General features: G+C 43.2%; 1 protein-coding gene across 1 annotated transcript in view; it reads right to left on the reverse strand.

The window, feature by feature from the left end:
* Window positions 1-26,135, reverse strand: part of RBM20 (RNA binding motif protein 20) — a 191,157-nt gene that overhangs the window by 4,126 nt on the left and 160,896 nt on the right. Inside the window, exons 6-13 of the mRNA XM_050957981.1 lie at window positions 24,318-24,461; window positions 21,627-21,758; window positions 19,151-19,230; window positions 17,425-18,112; window positions 13,644-13,742; window positions 9,468-10,131; window positions 7,102-7,221; window positions 6,090-6,211 (exon numbers count right to left, since the gene is read on the reverse strand). Of these exons, the coding sequence (XP_050813938.1) occupies window positions 6,090-6,211; window positions 7,102-7,221; window positions 9,468-10,131; window positions 13,644-13,742; window positions 17,425-18,112; window positions 19,151-19,230; window positions 21,627-21,758; window positions 24,318-24,461 (2,049 nt within the window). The remainder of the gene's footprint in view (window positions 1-6,089; window positions 6,212-7,101; window positions 7,222-9,467; window positions 10,132-13,643; window positions 13,743-17,424; window positions 18,113-19,150; window positions 19,231-21,626; window positions 21,759-24,317; window positions 24,462-26,135) is intronic.

The raw sequence follows: 26,135 nt of genomic DNA on the forward strand, positions 1-26,135 counted from the left end.
TAGCAAGACTGATAATACTCAGTACAGAGTGCTTTATAGCTTCAAAGCACTGTCACTAAGCCCGTAACAACCCTGGGAGATAGAACCCACAGACATTCTGTCTACACTAAGGAAATTTAAACTGGTGTATCTGTATTAATGTAGATCCCCCAGAGCAAATTTCCTTAATGCTGACAAGACCAGGGAGGTTAAGTGACTTGCTCAATGCCACCCAGGAAGTCAGTGGCAGAACCAGGAGGACTACAGTTCGGGATATCCTGGCTCCCAGTTCCATGCTCAATCTACTAGACCCTTTCTCCTGGCAAATAGAAGCTGATTACTCAGTTCTGCTCTCACATTGGGGTAAATCAGCAGTAATGCTGCAGAAGTGAACAGAATTACACTGGTATCGAAGTGGTGTGATTGCGGGCAGACACAGTTCCTGATATGACTTAAAACATATGTTACATTTGCAAAGCGTCTGACTTAGATACATACCTTTTGATGTATATAAATCTATTTCTTTTAAGTGGAACGAAAAGTGAAGCCAACAATCATCACTGATAGGATTTAACAATCTGGCTGGAGTATTTGCCTGTACTGACTTGTTTTATTATGATGGCGTTCAAGCGCCTTAAATATCAATAATATAGTGCGATCCTAAAATCTATTAGCAGCCAGTAAAGCTGCTGACTTACTGGCAATGCCCTTGGATGGCAGAGGTGCACACAAAATGGAAGGTGGAATGACACGGGCATAAGAGAGGCATGCTAAAATTTTATACTCAAATTCAACCCAGGTGAATGGCATCAGAGGCAGAAGGGAACAAAACTTCCTCATCACAAGTAAATGTGGTCAGAATCATGGGAGATACCTCTATAATAACACAGAAGGGGTTTTATTAAAGATTTATAGATATAAAATCACATTCACATGCATGAGTAACTGATCTGAGTGTTATTAGAGACCATAAATCCGACAAATGGAAAAATGTTCCTCTCTGTGGATCCTGGCCAAGCAAATGCCAGTTACTCAAACTCTTGAAACAGATTAATTAGCACCATCAGTCTACGTACAGCTGCAATGAGAAATCACATGCATCTCTAGCTACGAACAACTGCTCTGGTCTAGGACTGGTCATTTAAAAACACTGCCCCAGGGGGGAAAAACAGAATCTCATGGCAACACTGCAGCAGGCACCCTATTGCCTGCTTTGTGTCTCTCCTTTCAGTGATGCCTGTGTGTGACCTGCTGTTGCACTGTCTATTCAGTACACTGCATAAACTCACAATGTGCAGGGCAGGATTAACCTTTTGTGGGCCCTGGAGCCCACCCAAAGGCCCTGCCCCTGCACTCTGCCCCAAGACCCCGCCCCTGCACGCCTCCTGAAGGCCCCATCCCTGCTCTCCATTCATGCTCCGCTCTGAGGTCCCGCCCCTGCTTGGCCTCTTTCCTGCCAGGCCCCGCCCATCGCTCACACAAGGGGTGTGTGGAGAGGAGTGAAGTGGGGAGGCGGTGGAGAGGGGCCAAGAGGCGCAAGCGGGGGAGGGGAAGGGTGCGGAGAGGAATGATTGGGGGTGGGCTTCAGGGGGAAGAGACCAAGTGAGGTCGGGGCCTTGGGGGGTGGCCACAGTCCAGGTGACAGGGCATCTTCTGAGTGTGGGCCCAGCACTATTGTAAACTGAGTACTGACAATGTGGTCTTCCTTTTCTAGAGAAAGGGCAAAACTCTTTATGTTTCATGTGTACAGCTTAGCAGGAGGTGATTCAAAACTATTCTTCAGCTTCCACAGGCAACCTTCCCCCCCCCCGCCCTTTTTCCTTTTTTTTTTTTTTTGAGGGGAAGGGGTAGTAGCTGGTTCATTTTTAAACCTCAAACATTGCCTGCCAAGATCCTTAAGGTCAGAAGGGACCATTATGATCGTCTAGTCTGACCTCCTGCACAACACAGGCCACAGAATCTCACCCACCCACTCCTGTATCAAACCCCTAACCTACATCTGAACTACTGAAGTCCTCAAATTGTGGTTTTAAGACTTCAAGGCGCAGAGGAAGGCGAAACCCCCCCAGGGCCTCTGCCAATCTGTCCTGGAGGAAAATTCCTTCCCAATCCCAAATATGGCAAACAGCTAAACCCTGAGCATGTGGGCAAGACTCACCAGCAAGACACTCAGGAAAGAATTCTCTGTAGTAACTCAGATCCCACCCCATCTAACATCCCATCACAAGCCATTGGACATATTTGCCACTAATAGTCAAAGACCAATTAATTGCCAGAATTAGGCTATCCCATCATATCGTCCCCTCCATAAATTTATCAAGCTTAATCTTGAAGCCAGATATGTCTTTTGCCTCCAGTGCTCCCCTTGGAAGGCTGTTCTAGAACTTCACTCCTCTGATGTTTAGAAACCTTCATCTAATTTCAAGTCTAAACTTCCTGATGGCCAGTTTATATCCATTTGTTCTCATGCTCACATTGGTACTGAGCTTAAATAATTCCTCTCCCTCCCTGGTATTTATTCCTCTGATGTATTCATAAAGAGCAATCATATCTCCCCTCAGCCTTCTTTTGGTTAGGCTAAACAAGCCAAGCTCTTTGAGCCTCCTTTCATAAGGCAGGTTTTCCATTCCTCGGATCATTCCAGTAGCCTTTCTCTGTACCTGTTCCAGTTTGAATTCATCCTTCTTAAACATAGGAGACCAGAATTGCACACAGATTTGAGATGAGGTCTCACCAGTGCCTTGTATAATGGTACTAACACCTCCTTATCTCTACTGGAAATACCTCGCCTGATGCATCCCAAGACCGCATTAGCTTTGTTCACGGCCATATCACATTGGCGGCTCATAGACATCCTCTGATCAACCAGTACTCCGAGGTCCTTCTCCTCCTCTGTTACTTCCAACTGATGCATCCCCAGTTTATAACAAAAATTCTTGTTATTAATCCCTAAATGCATGACCTTGCTCTTTTCACTAAGAAATTTCATGCTATTACTATTACTCCCATTTACAAGGTCATCCAGATCTTCCTGTATGATATCCCAGTCCTCCTCTGTATTAGCAACACCTCCCAGCTTTCTGTCATCTGCAAACTTTATCAGCACATTCCCACTTTTTGTGCCAAGGTCAGTAATAAAAAGATTAAATAACATTGTTCCCAAAACTGATCCCTGAGGAACTCCACTAGTAACCTTCCTCCAGCCTGACAGTTCACCTTTCAGTACGACCTATTGTAGTCTCCCCTTTAACCAGTTCCTTATCCACCTTTCAATTTTCATATTGATCCCCATCTTTTCCAATTTAACTAATAATTCCCCATGTGGAACCGTATCAAATGCCTTACTGAAATCAAGGTAAATTAGATCCACTGCATTTCCTTTGTCTAAAAAAATTGTTACCTTCTGAAAGAAGGAGATCAGGTTGGTTTGGCCTCTTTTGTAAAATCATGTTGTATTTTGTCCCAATTACCATTGCCCTCAATGCCCTTAACTACTTTCTCTTTCAACATTTTTCCAAGACCTTGCATACAGGAGCACCGCCAGCTTTTTTCCAGCCGAGGCTGCAGAAGGTCCCGCCCTGAAATGCCACCCCAGACAGAGGCAGCCAAAGGTCCTGCCCCCGAAATGCTGCCCCAGACAGAGATGGTGGAAGGTCCTGCCTCCGAAATGCCGACAACGACCAGGGGGGCCGAAGATCCAGCCGCCGCAGTCGCCGCCCCCCAAATGTTTAGTGTCCTAGGCGACCACCTAGGTCACCTAATGGGTTGCGCCGGCCCTGCTTGCATACTACAGATGTCAAACTAACAGGCCTATAGTTACTCGGATCACTTTTTTTCCTTTCTTAAAAACAGGAACTATGTTAGCAATTCTCCAGTCATACAGTACAACCCCTGAGTTCACAGATTCATTACAAATTCTTGCTAATGGGCTTGCAATTTCATGTGCCAGTTCCTTTAGTATTCTTGGATGAAGATTATCTGGGCCCCCCGATTTAGTCCCATTAAGCTGTTTGAGTTTGGCTTCTACCTCAGATGTGGTAATATCTACCTCCATATCCTCATTCCCATTTGTCATCCTACCATTATCCCTAGGCTCCTCATTAGCCTCATTAAAGACTGAAGCAAAGTATTTGTTTAGATATTGGGCCATGCCTAAATTATCCTTAACCTCCACTCCATCCCCAGTGTTTAGCAGTCCCACTACCTTTTTTCTTATTTATATGGCTATAGAACCTTTTACTGTTGGTTTTAATTCCCTTTGCAAGGTCCAACTCTACATGGTTTTTGGCCTCTCTCACTTCATCCCTACATATTCTGACCTCAATAAGGTAGCTTTCCCATCTTCCACTCCTTGTAGGCTCTGCTTTTTCTTAATCACCTCTCTGAGATGTTTGCTCATCCAGCTTGGTCTACAATTCCTGCCTATGAATTTTTTCCCCTTTCTTAGGATGCAGGTTTCTGATAGTTTCTGCAACTTTGACTTGAAGTAATTCCAGGCCTCCTCTTCCTTTAGATTCACAAGTTCTTCAGCCCAATCCACTTCCCTAACTAATTTTCTGAATTTTTTTAAGTTAGCCCTTTTGAAATCAAAAACCCTAGTCACAGATCTATTTTTGTTTATCCTTCCATTTAGTTTAAACTTGAATTAGCTCATGATCACTCGAACCAAGGTTGTCCCCAACAACCATTTCTTCTATGAGGTCCTCACTACTCACCGAAACCAAATCTAAAATGGCATCCCATCTTGTTGGTTCAGCAACCACTTGTTGAAGGAATCCATCAGCTATCACAGCCAGGAAAATCTGAGCCCTATTATTATTACTAGCACTTGTCCTCCAGTCTATATCTGGGAAGTTAAAGTCTCTGATGATCACACAATTCCCATTAGTATTTACTTCATTAAAAACATTACAAAGGTCTCTGTCCATATTGAATTCAGATCCTGGTGGTCTATAGCACACCTCAAGCATAAGTGTCAACTTTCCCCAGCGCCAGTGGGTGCTCGCGTCCTCCTAGCCCTGGCCTAACTCCACCCTTTCCCCACCCTGCCTCGCCCCCCATTCCAATCCCTTCCCCAAAGTCCTGCCCCAATTCCGCCCCCTCCCTGCCCCTATTGGATCCCTTCCCCAAATCCCCGCCCCATCCCCGTCTCTTCCCCGAGTGCGCTGCATTCTCCCTCCTTCCCCCTCCCTCCCAGCCATGCAAAACAGCTGTTTTGCAGTGCAAGTGCTGGGAGCTAGGGGGAAAAGGTGGACACACGACGTGCTCAGGGGAGGAGGCGGAGCGGAGGCGGAGGTGTGGGTTGGGTTTGGTTTATTTTTGGATATGCCAATGATCTTAGTGCAATATTGTCTAATGTGTGCTTTTATATTTGGAAAAATACCTAGAGCAATGGGTGGGGATTTAAAAGTAAATCTAAATAAATACACAGGACATGGCATTCTTCTTCACTGCCTTCTACAATTGTTATGTAGCATTGTGCCGCACTGTTGGACAGCTGCCACATTCCACACGAGAGATGGCTGCATTTCAGTGGCCTATGAAGCCATCCTCAGATCATTTATGTATCATACACATAATGCTTTGAAATTCCTCAAGTTGAAACATACTATAGAGACTTAAATTGGCACAGAAATAAAATTATACAAATTCTAAAAGGGTAACAAATTTAGCTGCCATGAAATTAAGAAATCACTAGTGGTGGCAGGCTCTGTGCAATCTGTCCCAGAAAAAACTGCCTATGCACTTCAGTCCTCACCTGAAACACTGCTACTATTCCCTAATTTGGGACTCTTAAGAGGAGAGACTCAACTGGGCCAAATTGTGTGCTAGTATTTTTGTGATGTGGCTTTCTCACCTCATTTCACTTGTGAGCCATGATTTGAGTATAGGGATCAGAGGTGACAGGCTAGTGTGCTGGCTGGCAGCACTGCACAAATCATTTGATTTCTATACATTTGTCAGCTTAAAAGATTTAAAACTGTCCATTTCCATGCCACTGAATTCTGTGCGTACCATGAAAGTCCTTTTTATAGCACCAGAGAGTTTTACTCATTCTGACCCATTCGTTAATAGAAGCAGGACTAAAACTAGTTACACGTGTGTTTTACCTGAAGATTTTTGTAGTGAACAGTACTTCTGCAGTGGCTTGTCTTAGCTGTCTCTTCATTCGTGTAGAAAAGTCCACAAAGCTTGCAGTAAAACCCAGTTCTGGGCACCACAAATTCCACACCTACCAAACAATTTAGAATCACATTAACATGGTTTACTTTCAAAGAGAAAAATATAATTTAGCTCAATGATAAAGAAACAAAGGCTAATCCCAAATCTACTACTTTCAAGTTCACCTGAAAGGACATCAAATTCTGTAACACTGATGAATGACAGTGAAAAATTACAATTTAAAACATCATGTACTGCAAATACACATTGTATACATTCTCATAGGTATTATATGTATTTATATATTATCTCAGATAACATATGCATGTATGTTTATTGAGAATACATGATAGTATACCACAAAGGGTTGGGATAGTCCCAGAATTTAGTAGGGGCAAAAGTCACAACTGAGTTATATAGGTCTTTCCTAGCAAGTACCAATAATAGCCTTACATTAGATCACACCACACTGTATTCTGTATGTTCATGATCTATGGTTGTGTAGTGTAATCGATCCATTCGGGGCTAATCACTCTAATTTTTCATGTTACATGCTTAGAAGCTCCTTACTATACAGAGAACTCCCATGAGAGACCTCTCTGCCCTCAAGATTTCCTTGGCACTGACCAATGCTTCTACCAAAGCCCAGATAATTTCTTTATGAATGTGTCAGTCCCCCTATGTTTTAGACCTTGGAATTCAATGGCAGTTATTTCAGCTGTTCAGTGTCATTAATGAATGCATAGTCCATTTATCTGGAATAATAATCAATGATCTGGAATAAAAATCTCAGTTGTTTCAACATTTAACCATGTGTTACTTACTGTTTCTTTTGATTCTCCTTGCATTCATTCTGAGAAACAAATACAATAAGTAGCCTTAAAGTGACACCTTGTTGTATATTCAAGGTATTGCAATGGACAGTGTCATGCAGAGAGAGACCTAAAAGTTCAGACATACCTAGAGGAATGCTAAGTTCAGTGAAAACATCCTCTTGTTCCCAGGATGGTGAAGAATGGGGTCTTTTAGATTTCACGTCAGAGAATTCAGGAGATTTCATTTCCAGGTACCTAGGATTTACTTAACAAAGGAATAAATGCATTGAATGGTATATTTCCATCCAATCTGGTTGCTTAATACAGTACAGCTGCCAATAGCTAACCAATAAGAAACACCACACACACAGTAAGTACATTTTTTATCTAGAGACACTTGCATGTTCATTACTGCTCTTCTGTTTATATTTTAAACTGTTCCATTTTGGTAATTGCCCACTTTCATTAGAGAGAGTGTGTTAAAACTGGAGCTATACTTTATGCATGCCTCAGTATTACAGGATACTGACAAACACTTTTCTTCTGTATTTATGTTAAATCAGTGCAGGCAGTAGATTTAATGCATGAGAAATATTGTGTTGATCTACTGGGAAGGATTAAGGCTGGTAAGAAAGATATCCTTCCTCCCCGTTCCAGACATGTGAATTGCTTATATATTATATATAAAATACAGAGCCACTCAAGATAACCGGATAACCGTACTCAGAGAGTAGTTATTAATGGTTCCCAATCCTGCTGGGAAGATATAACAAGTGGGGTTCCGCAGGGGTCTGTTTTGGGACCGGCTCTGTTCAATATCTTCATCAACGATTTAGATGTTGGCATAGAAAGTACACTTATTAAGTTTGCGGATGATACCAAACTGGGAGGGATTGCAACTGCTTTGGAGAACAGGGTCAAAATTCAAAATGATCTGGACAAATTGGAGAAATGGTCTGAGGTAAACAGGATGAAGTTCAATAAAGGTAAATGCAAAGTGCTCCACTTAGGAAGGAACAATCAGTTTCACACATACAGAATGGGAAGAGACTGTTTAGGAAGGAGTATGGCAGAAAGAGATCTAGGGGTCATAGTAGACCACAAGCTTAATATGAGTCAACAGTGTGATACTGTTGCAAAAAAAGCAAACGTGATTCTGGGATGCATTAACAGGTGTGTTGTAAACAAGACACGAGAAGTCATTCTTCCGCTCTACTCTGCACTGGTTAGGCCTCAACTGGAGTATTGTGTCCAGTTCTGGGCACTGCATTTCAAGAAAGATGTGGAGAAATTGGAGAGGGTCCAGAGAAGAGCAACGAGAATGATTAAAGGTCTTGAGAACATGACCTATGAAGGAAGGCTGAAGGAATTGGGTTTGTTTAGTTTGGAAAAGAGAAGACTAAGAGGGGACATGATAGCAGTTTTCAGGTATCTAAAAGGGTGTCATCAGGAGGAGGGAGAAAACTTGTTCACCTTAGTCTCCAATGATAGAACAAGAAGCAATGGGCTTAAACTGCAGCAAGGGAGATTTAGGTTGGACATTAGGAAAAAGTTCCTAACTGTCAGGGTAGTTAAACACTGGAATAAATTGCCTAGGGAAGTTGTGGAATCTCCATCTCTGGAGATATTTAAGAGTAGGTTAGATAAATGTCTATTAGGGATGGTCTAGACAGTATTTGGTCCTGCCATGAGGGCAGGGGACTGGACTCAATGACCTCTCGAGGTCCCTTCCTATCTTAGAGTCTATGAGTCTATAAGATCCCAAATCATTACAGCATTACAACAGAGATGCAGGATTAAGAATAAAGGGCTTGATTCTGATTCTGCAGTTCTTCCAGACACTGCTGTCCTTACTCAGATATTTTTCCTGACAGCTAAAGTTTTTAATAGGCAGGTATGATTAATCTTACCCTCTGAAAATATTTTCTGGCTTTGTGTTACCATGTGCCTTGCAACGTCAAGTTATATTAGAGGGAACATATAAGAAATAATGGTACTTGGTTAGTACCCACCCAAGTCCCCACACAAAATCACGTGCTTGCATGAACAAGGACAGAGAACATCTACAGACAATTTTCATCTTTTTGTATAGTGGGTAAGAAACACTCATCCTGAGTTTCTTACGTTGGTGGGAGCCACATAGATATAAAAGATCCCTCGGTTATGTGTTGACCTGCAGGAACTGTAGTTTTTCTCATTGACCATTCAAAGTACTTAGCAGGGGGGCTGCAAGAGTTCAGCTCAACTCACATGAACCCAGATGTGACTGTTATAGTTGATTATTGCAAGCTGGTTATCGTATTTCCTTTACACCATTTGACTAAAAGCCTTTAATGGATTAATGGATTAACAGGGCTCTCATGGCAGCAGGGCTCTTTTACTGAGCTGCTCCTAGGAAAATCTTGACACTATTAGCAACATTTATTCTTGTTAGCAGCAGATTAAAATCTAATGCATCTTGCACAGATAAAAGCTCTTCACCAGCAGAAAAGAAAACACAGAAGTAGTTACCCCGGGTCTCTTGACACTCTTGGCTTCCACGTGTTGTTTCTTCATTGGAGTTTTTTACAAGCATTTCCATGACTTCTCTACTCTCTGTTTCTTGTGATCCCATCTGCTTGTAATGATCCATAAAAGTGCCAGAGAGCTGGTGAGTCTCTCCTTTCATTTGATCAGAAGGTATCTGTCCATCCTCCAGCTTTATGTGAATATCAGAGCTCTCCTCTATTTTTCCTTCCTTTTTGTGGTAATTAGAATCCCTAAGAGCTCTGTCGTCTTGTGATTCATCTGGCTTCTGTTCAGTGTCCAGATTTAGGCTTGATGCTTCTGTAACTGCATCATCATCATCATCATCTTCTGGACAGCCACCAGAAGCAGCTCTGCTTTCCTTTGCTGATCTGAAGCTCGTTTCTGGAGCTTCCTGGGCAGATTCGCCTTCACATCTGTTTATCTGGCTATGGTCATTTTCCAGTTCTAATGTGCTAGTTACAAACTGATGCATTTCTGAGCATGCTTTGTCTTTTGGATCAACTGGAACAATTTCTTCAAGTTCGGTTATATCTGGCTCCATAATAAAGTCGTCTTCTCCCACTTCATCCACTGTGACCAGTTCTTCCATGTTAGCTGGATACCAGGCCTCGCCTTCCATCTCACTTCCACTTTCCCAGTCTTGCTCCTGCAACAAAGAGGGAAACGAGTTGGGAAAGATGTCATAGTTATACATCATCAATATTAGGGAATGGGCTTTGGCGTAGTGATCACAAGTGATGCTTTGGACTGACCATCCCTCATGTCCTGACCATCTCTCAAGTCCTACCATGTCCATAATTCCACCATGTTTGATTTATTCTGTGTATGTGTAGGGGGGTGTATATGTAATCCATGTGCTAATAGGGAGATATTTCTTTAGAGAAAAGCGGGAGAGGAGTGAGTTGTGTCTGGGTCATTCCTGCTATGCAGATGTCCAATTAGCACTCCACATCCAGAAGTTTCTGGAACTGGGTGTGGTAGCTGGACTCATAGACTCCACTGAGGACAAGTAATCAAGGCAGCTTCTTTACAAAAGCACATGTGACCTGCTGGGAGAAGCTTAGCCATGGCAGCAGAAAGCAGGCTGATTTCCCTTAACTCTGAAGCACTGTACAGCAGGTTAGGAGTATTGTTAACTTTCCAACACTGGGAAGCCCTGGCCATGTTAGAAAGAGGAAACTAGGAGGGGAAACTAATGTCTTTCATTTTAGCGACACACCTTGAGTGTGATTTGATTTTAGCCAAACCATTTTAGTTCAATTGTCTTTACCAGTTCGGTTCAGCAACCTTTTTCTTATTTAAATGGAATATGGGTAAAGTCGTCCATATCTGGCTATTCTCTGTTTTGTATTTTTCTTGTATAGGGTTATTGATTTATATACTTAATACCAATTGGCTAATTAATTAGCTAGCTAGTTGGGTGATTCCATAGTCCAGTAGAGGAGGAGAACATCTGCTTGGGTTCCAGTTGGAGATTTCTACAAGCAAGGGGAGGGATGATATTGCTACAGAGGTTTTGGCTTAGCAGACTGTATGGAGTCGATGAACAAAGACTCTAACTGAGACAGGTAAACTCAGCCTAAGCTGTTGGAACTCTGAGTTACTTCTCACTGTGTGTTTGTGGGGACCGAGCTGTTTAGATCTAATTTGTTTCTTTTTTCTATATTTATATATAATTGTGAAGCTAGCGTATGTGGATTCTGAAGTAGCCTTATTAGATAGTAGAAATTAAGCTATTATTATTATTATTGTTTCTTGATTATTATAAGATTGTATGAAGTTGGTACTTAAGAATTAAGTTCATTCTCTTTGTTCTTTTTGGACTTGATTGTGGGGAATCCTTGCTGAAAGTCCTCCATGGCTGAACTCTGGCTCTGCACGTGCTTTTCGATAGGAGTTGTGTTTAACCACTAGGAGAATTCCCCCACTGTTACATATACACAGACCACTTTACAATAGCCATATAAATGCTTCAAGCACTGCACTTCTTTGGGGATATTTTGTAACTCTCTGGGCTGCTGAAATCTCCTCATCTCACTCTTATGTTAATTACCACCATGTGAGCAGTGCCACAGCTGCCCAGAAATCCACAACCTGTTGTACCTAATTCTTTGAATAAGTCTTTCTTCAGGCTCAGAGGAAATTCACTTACTTACCCCTCTGGGGACATAGGAGCCTTGCAAGCAGAGACTGCTGGGGGAATGTGCTGAATTTGTCTACTCCCCATCATCACCATGACCAACCTCTCCCCAACCAACGCAGTCATTTTTTTTGCTTGGCTGCACACTACCTCAAGCTGCTACAGAGAAAGGAAACTTGTGGTTACCTACTGCAGTCACTTCCTTCCACATGGACCCTCTGCCAGAGACTCTGCTGGCAGAAGCTGGGGTAGACCTTGAAGGAAGTCAGCCTTTAGAGCTACACTAAGCTTTTAATCTCCTGGAATACTAGATAAATGCCAAATAAAACCACAGGATGGTACTAATTATAAACTCAGTATCCGACAGTGGAGCTTCCTTCCAAAACATTAGCACTGGCTTTCAGAAGTGCACATACAGTAACTCCTCACTTAACGTTGTAGTTATGTTCCTGAAAAATGCGACTTTAAGTGAAACAATGTTAAGCGAATCCAATTTCCCCATAAGAATTAATGTAAATGGGGAGGGAGTCAGTTCCAGGGCAGCTTCCCTTACTTTGCAAGCACCAGGGGCGGGGGCCTCAACCCTCAGCCCGCCCACTCCACTCCTTCCCCCAAGCTCCCACCCTGGACCTGCCTTTTCTCTCCCACCACCTCCTCCCCCTTTACTTCACATGCTGTGTCCTGGCTCCTCCTCCTCCCTCCCCTCTCTTCTAAATGCTGCAAGCCAGCTGATTGCTGCGTTTGGAGGTGGGGGTGGGGATGCATGCTGAGTCCTCGCTCCTCTCCTCTCCCTCCTGCCTGGGGCAATCAGCTGGCTTGCGGCGTTTAGGAGGCAGGAGGAGCAAGGACTTGGTGCAGGTTCCCCCTCCCTCCCCCACTGCCTCCTGCCTGGGGCAATCAGCTGGCTTCTGGCGTTCGGGAGGCAGGGGAGGGAGGGGGAGCCTATGCGCTGAGTCCTTGCTCCTCCCCCTTCCCTCCTGCCTCCAAAATGCCTCAAGCCAGCTGATTGCCGCAGGCAGGAGGCGGGGGGAGGAGGGAGAAGACACTGATCTGAGGGGTCTGTCGACGGGCGGGAGGCCCTGGGAGGGGGCATAGGGAGGCTGCCAGCTGTGGAGAAAGCAGGCATCTGACGAAGTGGGTATTCACCCACGAAAGTTCATGCTCCAAAACGTCTGTTAGCCTATAAGGTGCCACAGGATTCTTTGCTGCTTTTACAGATCCAGACTAACACGGCTACCCCTCTGCTACTTTAAGTGAGGAGTCACTGTATTAATTACAATGCCTGTTTACTTTTAATGCATAGCTGGAATAAGTTAGATTTCAACTCCCAGAATCATTTTATGTGCATAAGAGATTAAAAATCTGTGTTTCTCTCCTCTTTGGTCATTTCCTAGGAAGCCTGGCAGTGTCCTAGGGTAGACAGACTGTTCTTGATCAGGAGATCAATTTTCTACTGCATCAGATATCGATAGCTACCACATTCAACCATCAGCTCCTAACTGTAAAGGTATGAAGCTGGAGCATTTCGAAGAATATGTCTCTGTGCTACTGCAACAGGAGGTTTGGAGTGAAATTATTTAATTAAAGAGAAATTTTTAAAAAGAGGTTGTTTACAGTCCATCTAATGCCATCAATCTGGAAAGGCTTCATCTCCTGTCCCATCCTTTGCTGTAGCTCCAGAATGACTGCCTCTTCTATTTTTGGACACACTGTACGGTTATGTGGTCTTTTTAGGCATACGTTCCTTCACATGCATAGCACTTGGCAGCAGCAATTAAAAATAATCTATATGGGCATACAGCAACTAAAAAAAAAGTCTCTCAAAACCCTGTCAGGGAAAAGCTGTCCACAGAAGCAGAGTTCAATACGAGGTAAGTTAATTTAGACATCCCCTCTCAGAATGTCTGAGAAATGGCATTCAATGGAAGTGTAATATTTCTGTCTGCAAAATTTGCTGACAAACTCACGTGTTGCTTCATTTTATAATAGAGACTAAACCCAGTTAACCCACAGTTTACCTTCTCTTTTCTTGTGCTTTCCACAGAATCTGCTGAATCTTTTCCTTGTTTATTCGCTGAAGGTGAGGTCTTCTCTGTAATATGCTCCTCTTTCCCAAGCTAAAACAAATACAATATGTATATCTGTAGTGACACTCAGCAGTAATCCTAAGCAGAGAGATTTCCATTATGGTTCCATTCTGAGTCTTTGTAAGCAAAGGCATTCAGCATGGTCCATTCCTTATTCATCAAATCTGTATAACTGAATTGTACTCTGGGGAAACACCCAGAGACTGGAGACTTCTATCTAGCAAAGCTGGACAGAAAATTGAAAAAAGAAAAGAAATTTTGAGAAAAAAATGGAAATGATTGGAAATTCATGAATCTTCCTTCTTCAGTTTTCCAACCAACCCTGGTTTATAATGATTGAATGGAGTGTAAGCAGAGGGCCCCAACCCATTGATTTGTTATTGTAGGACTGCTCAGGAATACAGTTTCTTGCATAGGTTATATTTTGGAAAAACAAACCACAACATTATATGGTGTTTAAAAAAAAAAAGTAGGTGGACTGGAAGTTTGGATCTTTTAAGCTTGAGGGCGTCCCTTTAACCTGATGAGTGACCTTAACCAAAGATTCTCAGAAGGTCTATCGCTAACACTGTTCGTTTAAGATGATTATGTACGTGTGTCCAATTACTGCAGCTTCTCTCCAAGGAAGCACAAAGCGACCACAAAAGGACAATCAAGCCACATCATCTTGGTTGTCACCAGGGACTGAACCCAGGAGTTAAAAGCAGGAGCCTCTGCAGCTTCTGCAAAAGGATTAAGATCCACACCCGGCAGCTGCAGTGGACTCATATTCTCAAAGGACCAGGACAGACGTATGCCTAACATAGAGGAATGACAGCTTTGATGTGGGCTCCTCCCACTCTACTTCTCTGAACAGACTCCAACTGCATGAGCTTCTGTCGTTAGCAGTCCCTGCAGACTGCCACAAGAGGAGCACCACAGGGCCAGGCAGGAGGGTGCCTGACTCCATAGGGTTACACCTTAGAGAGAGCCCTGCTCCGAGGTATCATTCAGCCACGCTGAAATACACAGGGAAAGAAAAAGGGGACACAAATCTGGTGCAGATAAACAGATCAATTGGACATGGCAGAGCCATCGCCTGCTTGCTACAGAGACTGCTGAGCTACAACCTGGAAATGGCTGCCATTTTTTCCCTGCCTGAGGAAGGAAAGCAAGATCAACTAAGGCTTGCCCTGAGCTGGCTACAGATTTTGAAGTTCAGTGGAATCAACTCAAGTCATTGCACCTGGGGAACCAGAAATAGGATATCCAGCAACTTCTGCAAGTAAACGCTCCCCAGTGAGAGACACTGACCACCTACCCATTTTCAAGACTATTGTTTGTTAAATACATGTAAAGCCTTGTTTGCATTCTGTGCAGCATCACACTTACACACCTGTGCTGCTGTACACCATGTGGCCATCATACTTAGTGTCAAAGTAACAAAGAGTTAAGATTAGAACTTTTCAGAAGAGCTCAAATAAATTGTGTGCCCAAATCCCACTGGTGTCCCAGTAGTCTCCTTTTAGTCAATGATTTTTGGGGAACAAAGCCAAAGGTACTGGAGTGAATAACAGAGCTCTCCATAATGGTATTTCTGTTGATGTGGCAAGTTACAAAATGTCCAAGTGGCTTTTTCTCCCTGCTTGGTGTTAATAATGTGAGTTCAAAACTGGCTGGGGGTACGTTGCACCCCTAAAAGTGCAACTGCTCCCCAAGAAAGCGTAGAGATACTACACATGACAGGTTCCCGGGTGCATGAATAAGGAAAACAAACTTTTGCTCTCCAAGTTTCCTACTGAGTTCTTGAGCTGCTGTATAAAATGATTGTTCTGTGGAGGGCTGGTGCCGAGAGAAAGGTAGCCCATCCCCTGTTGAAATACACCTTGGACAGGTTTACCTTTCACTTCTATTAAACCTGATGATTTGGATTTTCTGGTCTGAAGCAACACAAAGTGACCTTAAGCAAGCCAGAGATAGCCACTGAAGAATTCCCTCTACGCAGGGGAACACTCTGCTGGCAGAAATCTGGTGGTGGCAGCCCTGCTGCCTCCTATGCCAGCCGTGTAAATTCTGTAAGGACCTTATGCCAGTGGCATACATAGGGCCCTACCAATTTCATGGCAGTGAAAAACATGTCATGGAGCATGAAATAAGCTCTTCCCCATGAAATCTGATCTCCCCAAAATCAACTGGGCTGAGGAAGGACAGGACCTGCACAACTGTTACGGGGGCAGATCAGACCCACCTCCACAGGCAGCGCAGAAGTGAGTGTGGTAACTCTCACTTCTGCACTGCAGCAGCCTCAGAGCTGGGCTCCGGACTGCTGCCCCCCATGGCTCTTGTCGGGGCTTGGGGCACCCAGGCTTGGGGCTGCCACTTCCTGCGGCTCCTGCTGTGGCTCAGGGTACCCTAGTTCCAGGGCTTCCACCCTCCCCCTGTGGCTCCTGCCTGGCTTGGGGTGCCCTAGTGCTGGGGTATTTGCCCGCCACCGCTCCTGCAGGGGCTGGGAATTTAGTGGCTGTGGCTCCTGCCTGGGTTTAGGGACCTGGGCTGGGGGCTGCCACTCTCCATAGCTCCAGGCCCCACAGCTCCTGCCCAGCTCGGGGCTCCCCTAGCCCCGTGGCTCCAGCTGGGGCTCAGGGTGTCCGGGGCTCAGGGCTGCTGCCCTCGCAGCTCCTGCTAGGGCTAAGGCACCCATTTTTCAAACTGTCTGGGGCCCCTAGGCATGGGCTCCATGGGTCCATACATTAATCCACCACTGGCCCTGACAAGCAGCTAGGAGCTCCCAGCTGGGGCACTTCCAGAAGCTGGGGAGATCAGACCCACTTCCAGGAACCCCCTCCAGCTGCAGGAAACTCCGCAGCTGCTGTCTTCAGAGATGGGCTCTGAAGGCAGCACAGAAGGCAGCATGGCAATCCTGCAGCCCCTCTTCAACAGCTTTGGGACACCCCCTCCTCCGGCCCCCACAATCACCCATTGGATCAGGACCCATATGGTTACAACACCTGAAATTTCAGATGTAAATATCTGACATTGTGAAATTGACCAATTTTAAGACCCTGTGGCCATGAAATTGACCAAAGTGAACCGAATTTGGTAGGGCTCTAGGCATAGGTTAGGGCAGCCCAGAATATGAGCTGTGAATTTAGGAGCTGCTACCGGGTCCATGAAGCTTTTCCTCTCCATTCCATACAAGCGGAGAATCAAGCCCAGAGAGACTGTAACTTTACCTACCAGCGAAATTTGCTAAGGAATTTAAAACTATGAAGTAACGTGCAAACTGATTCACTGCTTCTGCCTAGAGAGGATAACGAGTCCCTGCCCGGCCATTACATGGAGTGAGAAATTAGTAATATTCATTGTCACAGTCAAGAGTAGGGAATTACAAATACAAGTTACCAATTGTTCTGCCTACGACACCAAGAAAACTGAGTCATGAGAGCCAAAGGTCATTCCCATGCTGACTGCACCACACATCACAGGTGGCTGTATAGAAAGAGAGTTTCTAGCTAACTGTAAGGGGAGCAAAACAAAACACTTTGCATGCATCCCTTTTACCTGCAAACATCACTGCAGTTTCATTGCAAACAAACAGACAAAGGACAAGTTTGGACTCGCTTCACAGCAATCATAGTAGTTATGAGCCCATTAGAAAAGCCATTATTCCAGCATTACAGCTTTTCACTTTTACATAGTTTCCCCTAGTCTAACCGAAGAAGCTCCCTGTTACCTCATCCTCAGGTGCGTTGCCTTCCTTCACGTCACTGCTTTCAGCCACAGCAGCAGCATCAACTGGGTCTTTATCAGCTTTCTTGATTTTATATTTATCACTTTGCTTTTGCCTGCTGACTTCAGATACCTTGTTGGGTCTTTGTTCGGAAGTTTCCTCCTTATCTAGGTCCTCGCAGTGAGAGTGTTTGTGCTCTCTTAACCTGGCCTCATCTTTTCTTTTAGACTTCACGGGAGCATCCTGCAGCTGCTTTTGGTATCTATCAGATTTTGACTTAGCTGCTTTTCTGTAATAGTCATCTTCCCTGCTCTTATATCCAGGTACAGCATGAAGGGCATTGGGTGAACCACTCCTTAAGTACTTTTCTCTGTGCCCTCTGGCTCCTTCGATCCGTCCATCTAAGTCTAGCTTATCCAGCTGCCGTATATAGTATTTTCTCTCGTGAACCCATGTGTCAGTCCTATCCCTTTTCTCCTCCCCGTTCTCTCTCCAGAGTGCTGCATCTCTTTCTTCCTCTCTTCGGGAATAAGGGGACTGATCCCATGACTCTCTTCCATTTCCCCAGTCTGTCCTGCTGGCACCCAACGGACTGTGAGGTGAGCTGCAGGAAGTAAAGCTCGGGGTGTGGGACCTTGGTGACAGAGAGCGACTTATGGGGCTGCGAGACCGGGGCCTCTCACTCCCATACCTGCAGCAGAAGGAAAGCACACAATTAATCATCTCTGTCTGGAGGAGACCTAGGGAACCTTTAACCTGTTTGGATCCAGCCATACTGAATACTGGGTTGGTACACTGAGGCCAAAACAAACAAACCTGAAAAATTGCACCCACAGATTTTCAGCATGTACCCATTTGCACATGCATCTATTTGCACATGTATTGCTCCCTTGCATGTGCTGGAGCCTGGTTAGGACTGTACTAACGCTCACAGCATTTTCAAAAACTCCACACAGAATCTGTCATGAGAGAACATACTTGTTCTTCCTTAAGAGTGTCACACGGTGTCAGTTTCTAAAGCCTATGACATGTTTAATACAAGCCATTTATGTATCCATGACATCACTAACGTGATAAGAAATGGCACATCTACCCAGAGTTTTCATGTTTTAAACGTTGTTCCACTTTGTGACTATCCCTCCTACAGAACTACTCACAGCGCAAGGCCCATAAATGCACACAACAGAAAAGAGACATATGGAAAGTATGCAAAATAAATATAAATAATTTTTTATTTAATGTGTCTCCTTCCTCTGGGTCTTCCAGTGCATTTAACCTGTCTGTCTTTAGATAAGGGAATGTCTTGTAATCTGTGTTTTGTACATCATGCCAAGCATATGGGCAATGCTCAGAATAATAAGTAATTAATAATAAAAACATTATTTTCTTTCATAACAATCATTCCATCTGTCATTGTGTTTCATTACCCAGGTTCTATGATTTACCACAGTATCCATCTGTAATTTTTTCCAAGCAGCAGAAATGAAATATAAGAGACTTCCAAAACATGAGAGAGAGAGAATTAAAAAAGCAAAGTAAATAGACATGCAGTGATTATCCTGCTTGCCAGTCAGCAGAGTTATCAAACCCCCATTTCCAAACCATCCAGCGACCCTCTAAATCAACAAGGATAATGACACAGTATTCAGAATGTACAGAATTTGCTTTCTATATTGTTCTGAATCAAGTCATTAAAAACAAAGTATGCCCAGCTGACATCATGAGTTACCTGTCGGCGTCACGGTACATATCTCTTTCCTTTTGAGAATGGATGTCCTGGATGATTGCTGCCACATTTTTACCTGGTTTCTAAGCAAAACAAAAGATATCTGTTTAGAATCCAATATGACTCTAAGCTATTTTACGTGCAACATCATCTATGAAGTGACATTCCATGTAGCATTTCATGACACTACACCGCTACCTCGATATAATGCCACCTGATATAATTTGGATATAACGCGGTAAAGTAGCACTCCAGGGGAGCAGGGCTGGGCACTCCGGTGGATCAAAGCAAGTTCAATATAACATAGTTTCACCTATAATGCAGTAAGATTTTTTTGGCTGCCAAGGACAGCGTTATATCGAGGTAGAGGTGTATTTGTGAAAAATGTTCTGATACAGTGTGTTTCCTACAGTCTTCTCTAAAGTTGGTAGCACGGTGACTGATGCATTAAAATTGTACTGATAGAAGACAGTGATCTGTTACACTACCCCAGGCATCGGCAACCTTTCAGAAGTGGTGTGCCGGGTCTTCTTTTATTCACTCTAATTTAAGGTTTTGCGGGCCAGTCATACATTTGAATGTTTTTAGAAGATCTCTTTCTATAAGTCTAATATATAACTAAACTACTGTTGTATGTAAAGTAAATAAGGTTTTTAAAAAGTTTGAGAAGCTTCATTTAAAATTAAATTAAAATGCAGAGCCCCCGAGACCGTTAGCCAGGACCCAGGCAGTGCGAGTGCCACTGAAAATCTGCTTGCATGCCGCCTTCGGCACAAGTGCCATAGGTTGCCTACCCCTGCACTACAGCATTGTATCTTTATATTTGTTGGCTTATATGATATGACCTGAACACTAGACAGTCTCTTTTTCCTGGGCATTCACTATAGAATATTTGCTAGGAATTGCCATGTAACATTAGGCAAATTAGGCCTCTAGCCTAAAACATGGATTAAATAGACGTGTCATTCATGTTGCTGCCTCCCTAGGAATAGATTGGTATGGTATTTAATTTCACTGCTTAGCCCATTCAGGAGCATGGTCACACAACAACACATGTAGCCATGGGACCTTCAAATAAAAAAATGCAAAGAAAGCTTGTAAGTGAAATTTCAACAGGTGAAATTTTTTCAAGACCATTTATAAAACATGGATTACAGCAGATCAAAGTGGGCATACCTCTTTAAACACTAACAACAACAATAGCTGAACAATATAGTCATATGGGCACTGGAAACAGTTCATAGCAGTATAAGCCACTCTTTCCTGGATTAAAAAAAAAATCACTTTTGCTACCTCTGAGGGAAAGACTCAGGAACTTCTGAGCCATAAGGCTGCAAGCAATTGGAACTGCAAGAAAATTTTTAGAGTTTTCTGAGTAGTTCACATTCAACATCTATCTACCTTGGATGCTTACCAGGCCTCCATTACCAAAGTACGTGAGCACCTCACAAACTTTGATGTATATATACCCACAACAGCCTGTGAGGTAGGGAGGAACTATTCTTCCCATTTTAGAGATGGGGAACTGAGGCACACAGAGACTGAAGCATCTTTGGTAGAGCAGGGAATGGAACCCAGGTCATCTGAGTTCCAGGTTTGTGTCCTAACTACTGACCATCATTTTTCCCTAGTCTACCCCCAAACCAATGCTACAGCATACACACAACTCAGCCTGTATACAGTGAAATGAAACCACATGCTATGTGGCTCAGAAAGTGGGTAACGAGCTATGGAGCTTTTCACCTCTACATCACTAGTTCCTTCCCAGGTTAGTCATCATGAAAGTAATTATTCCCTTAGTGTCGGTGGCATATGTGAAATGCATTAGGTTTTCTCAGTCCAGTTCTTAGAGTACAGGAATCAGTACAATGACACTTTCAGTAGAGAGGCCAAAGGCTGAATGATGATTCGGCATGATGATTCCCCATGACAGATTCTGCACTTCAGTCAGATCATCCGCAGAGAGAAGAAACAAGCCGTTGATAAAAATGTTTAAGGTAGCACTGCCACCATAGTTATACATGGAAATTGTAGCGTGGCTCCAGGGTACAATTAGTGAAGCCATATTTAGTAAATCATATCTGAAGAATGACAGAAAGAACAGTAGCCTCTTATTTCTGCCACCACACGGAGTCTGCAATGTTTCATGCGTGGCTGGATATTAGGCTTTCGTTAGACTGAGCAATACCAATGTCTGGCCATAATAAGACAGCTGGGGAAGGAGTTTAGAATTAATGGTGTGACAATTAGATTAAGTAGAAACTCAGCAAATAACTCAAATACAAGAAGAAAGCCAAACAGTCAAGTAAACGTGGCTTGTTAGCATATGTTGGTTAACTTATTTGCTATCATTTCATTTTTTAAATTCTTACTATGGTAAGTAAAAATCAGTGATTAGCAGAGGATTTTAGATGGGTTTCAGAGGGCGTGCCAATAACTCCAGAGTTATAGTACAATCCAGAACATGTTTATCGTTTACCTTCAGCTGAAGCTCCTTGTATCTTTTAGACATTCTGATGAGTAACTTGTCATCATTTATCATAGCGGGTTTCTCTTGGTAGTACTGCACCATTGCCTGTGCAGCCTCAGTGTAAGCCATTTCGAGAAAGGCCTATCACAAAAAAGAAGCAGCTGGTGGATGCTAGACAATATGCAATGAAAGAGAAAAATGTGGCACACCAACTTTAGTTCATAATATTTTTAAGTAATAGTGATAATAAATTGTAAATGCATGACTACATGCAACGGACGAAGTGGATATTCACTCTTTGCTGTTTTTACAGATCCAGACTAACACAGCTACCCCTCTGATCTTAGAGCCATGTAGCTTTTCAGCTTTGGAACTGAAATTGTAATCGTGAGTATTTTGATCAGTCTCCGTTTATTTAAAAGAAAATGGATTGCCAATTATAAAAGATGAGACCCTATAGAAAACAGAGATGAAGAAACCACTAAGCAAAAAAATAAAAATGACTAACTAAATCTTTCTTGGCATGTGTAAAAGTTAATTCACTTTCTTCCCTTTTTTTTTCGTCACCTTCCAACTTTGTGGTTAGTTGGTGAAAGGAAGCAGAGGAACTGAAATACTGTGAGGTGCTGCTCTTGAGATTTCCAACTAGGATCCAGACTTTGGTAGTCAAGACAAATCAAATGTCAAAAAGTTAGGAGATGTGTCTGTCACCATCAAAAGCCAGAAAGAATTAAAAATCAGAGTGATGTTAACAAACAGGTATATAACAATTTAAATAAAAATATATTTATTAAGTGGCCAGTGTAAACTCATGATTGTAAATTTACTGCATTTTAAAGTATGGTTATGATGAGAAGACTATAAAATCATACATATCCCACTTAAGTGATTTACTTCCATATGATTTTGATCAGTTTACAATTTAAATACAACATAAGATTTTGCTGACAGCCAGAATTATGAGCTCAACCTAGGATGTAAAAATCCAGGCTGTGCTTTGCTTTCTGCTTCACCAAAAATGAAGATTCTGTAACCAGCACTTAGCTACAGTGGATGATGAATGAAGCAGAATAGAACACAACTCATTCTTTCCATGGCTAAATCAGCTCTGCAGTGATGAGTAGAAAAAATAAATAGCATGATGAAAATACAGAGGGGGCTACTAAGGGTAATAGAACAAGTCAAAATTATTCCAATTTCTAAAATGATAAAGAATAATTTTTGCAAAAATGTTTCACTTATTAATACAAAGTTTTCACCTGTTTTTGCCAGTTAATAGGCAATCAGAGATGCCATGAGCTACAGACACATTTGTAACCCTGATCACATTTTAAAAAACACCTCTTTGTACCTTAATAGCAGATGTAAGCAGAGTCAGGATGAGCTCTGCCCTGACATCTGGGGGTGAATTATGGCGAGTTGTGCAAAAGAACTTCAGGGGCTGATCTTGTTTGCATAGGCACACCCACCCTGACCATTTGAGCCTACAGCAGCTCAAATGGTCACTTTGGCTGCTGTGGGATCCCCAGTTTCTCTGTTATTGAGGCAGGAAGAATAAAGTGTTGTTACCCTGTGAGTCAAGGCCAGTGGAACTGTTTTATGATAGAGGGACTTGCCATCAACTAAGTAGCACTCGCTAGACAAGGGACATGGGTTCCAAAACCCACTGAATTGAGAGAGGCCTGAGACAGGTATTTGTACCTGGTGGTGTGGTTCTCTCTTTGAGGGCCTGGAACACCAATTGCACCACCTCCTCTCTCCACTAAGAGTCTAGTTACAGGCTGCTGAGCTGAATTCACTTTGGGCCAATAGTGCACCAGCACTGGGGTTCCCCTACTCCAAGCTGAAATCACTGAGTGCTGTGTTAACTAGTGAGGGGGCTGAAGACACATTGCTAAGCAGCTGACAGAGCAGAGCAGTTTGTGGGATGGTTGGAGTGGCTCATGGGATGGCTGGTAGAGTGGAGTGAAGTGGACTGGAGTGGAGCAGAGCAGTTTGCGGGGCGGCTGGAGCGGCTCACAGGACTGTTGGTGGAGTGGAGTGGAGCGGAGCAGTTCACAGGATGGCTGGAGCGGCTCGTGGTGAAGGCTGCAGCAACACCCCACGGAGAGGCAGGGCAGTCGGCCTTGGACCATATAAGGTGCCCCTTAACACCCCCCCCATTTCCACCCAGGCTCAAGGGGTAAAAACTCTGCTGATAAACTTTTGAACTCTGGGGCTGCACTGACCATGGACAGAGACTTTTGGGGTGTTGGAACTTCGGGGGATTTTTGGGTTGCTGGACTCAAGAACCAAAGTGAAAGGAGGGCCCAATTTGCTGGAGTGGGTCTTTGCTCATGGTTTGGTCTATGAACCCTAGTTGTGGTGTTTTCCAAATTTAGTGCTGATGTCATTTACCTTGTATTATTAAAATTTTTCTGCTACACCGAGACTCTGTGCTTGTGAGAGGGGAAGTATTGCCTCTTTGAGGCACCCAGGGGTGTGTGTAAGATTTTCTCAGGCCACTGGGTGGGGGCTCGAGCTGGTTTTCTGTTACGTTGTTGGGAGGGGACCCCTATGTACTGAATCCGTCCCTTGCTGCTATCAACTTGGCCTGGCAGAAGGGTTACACATACTTTGCATATTCAAGCTTCTGTTATGAAGAAATTGCCTTACACAAAGATTAATACATCTCAGTCAATGGCACAAAAGGCAAAATACCTGATTAGTAGATTTCATGAGGATATAATTAGTGACTTTCCCAAAGGGAAGTCCAAGATTAATGACATCATTCTCTGTGCAGCTTCCTTCAGGGAGATTGCAGATGTGTACTACTCGGCCCACGGTGGATTTGCTGTGTAGAAACTAAGAGGAATAAACATAGTTGTATAGAATTTGATAATACAGCACTATATAGGTTTTTGCACAAATGAGATTTTCTAATCAGCACTAAAAAAATTAAAACCAAACTTCCTTCCTTTTAAATGTTCTCAAGCTTATAGTTCTATACCAGACCCAAGACATCTCAGGACATTATACAGTGAAAGTTCAGGTGAGGGGACTACAAATGAGGTATCGGATAACCATGGGCTGCATTTAAATCCTTCTGTCTCTAACTTAGACTGAATCATGCAGGAAGTAAAGTGAGCCCTGTTTAACTTTTAGGGCAGTCACATGTATTTCATTTTGCAGAACATACAACCTCCCCCTTCCATACTGCGGAGTTTCCACTTCGGGGCCCCTTCTGAACACCGACACAGACACCGAACAAAGTTCCCTAATTAGGTTGGCACAGAGTTGAAGCTGGCAGAGTGGTAATCGCGTCGAGATAGTGGAAATCTATTCTGAAATGCTGAGGCAGTTTCCAAAGCAGTCTCCTGTCGCCCTTATGTGGAAAAGAGCCTTTACACTCCCTGTTCAAAGAGGCATCGAGCTATGTTGAGAGATGTATGTAATGTAACCCAGCTAATGCTACTCGGAAGACTTCTCACTCAGGAGATAACTGGGGATGGACTCTGGAGGACTTATGGTCTTTGCTATGCGGTGAGGGCAGATTTTTCCCAGAGAAGTAACTCTGTCTTCAGTTAGAATGTGTAGTTCAAAGAAAGGTGCAAATCATTTGAGCTAATACAATCAAGTTCTCTGGAGCCACCACAGATGTTTGGCTTGTCACCTGAGTTCATAATTTAGAAAGTTAATGTTGCCCAATTTGCAGCTCTGACCCATTACCTTGCCTCCATGCATTAACATATTATCATTTGTTTGTTTTTGTTTTCCATTGCAGTGAAATATAAGAGACACTGTACAGTGCACAATTTATTATCTAGTTGTATCTTAGGTTGCCTAGACACTGGGAAATGAGTGTTATTGCGATTCTATATCTTACCACCAGTGCTGGTCAAATAATATTCATTGAATTATTGAACACAGTGTAACCTTTCCTCCAGAATGGAGAGCTCCTTTAATCTGTTCATTGTCACTCATTGCTTGGTCGTTAGAACAGAAAAGAAAATCAAGACATTTTACAAATGCACTAGCTTTGCAATACCTGGCTTTTCTAGGCAGATCCTTTTGCATTATGAAAGCTGAACAACTGCCAAGTTCAAAAAGCCAAATATTTTCTCCAGCAAACAGAGAGCTAAAGGCCTGATCCTGCAAGGTACTAAGCACTCTCAACTCCCGCCGAAGGGAACAGGAGCTGAGGATGCTTGGCATATTGTAGACACATGCCCAAGGGACCAAAACTGCTATGAGAAGTATTCATTTTTTTAAATCTAAATATACTTCCCCTTAAATTTTCAGTGATAATCCAATGTTGTTTAACCTAATATGGATGTCAAGTGCCTGTATCCTAGTTTTTTCAAAAGCTTGAGGTCTTATGTATTATTTATATGAGCTATATTGATAAAAAAGACTTGCATCATATTGATCAGCCAGAAATTTGTCTTGGAATCTTAAACATGTTAAATGTATGGTGTATTGCCTTCTAGTTTGCTAGTATATGTATTGCATTAGTGCCTAAAGGCCCTAATCTGCACC

The sequence above is a fragment of the Gopherus flavomarginatus genome, chromosome 6, assembly GCF_025201925.1.
Source record: "Gopherus flavomarginatus isolate rGopFla2 chromosome 6, rGopFla2.mat.asm, whole genome shotgun sequence".
NCBI classification, from domain to species: domain Eukaryota; kingdom Metazoa; phylum Chordata; order Testudines; family Testudinidae; genus Gopherus; species Gopherus flavomarginatus.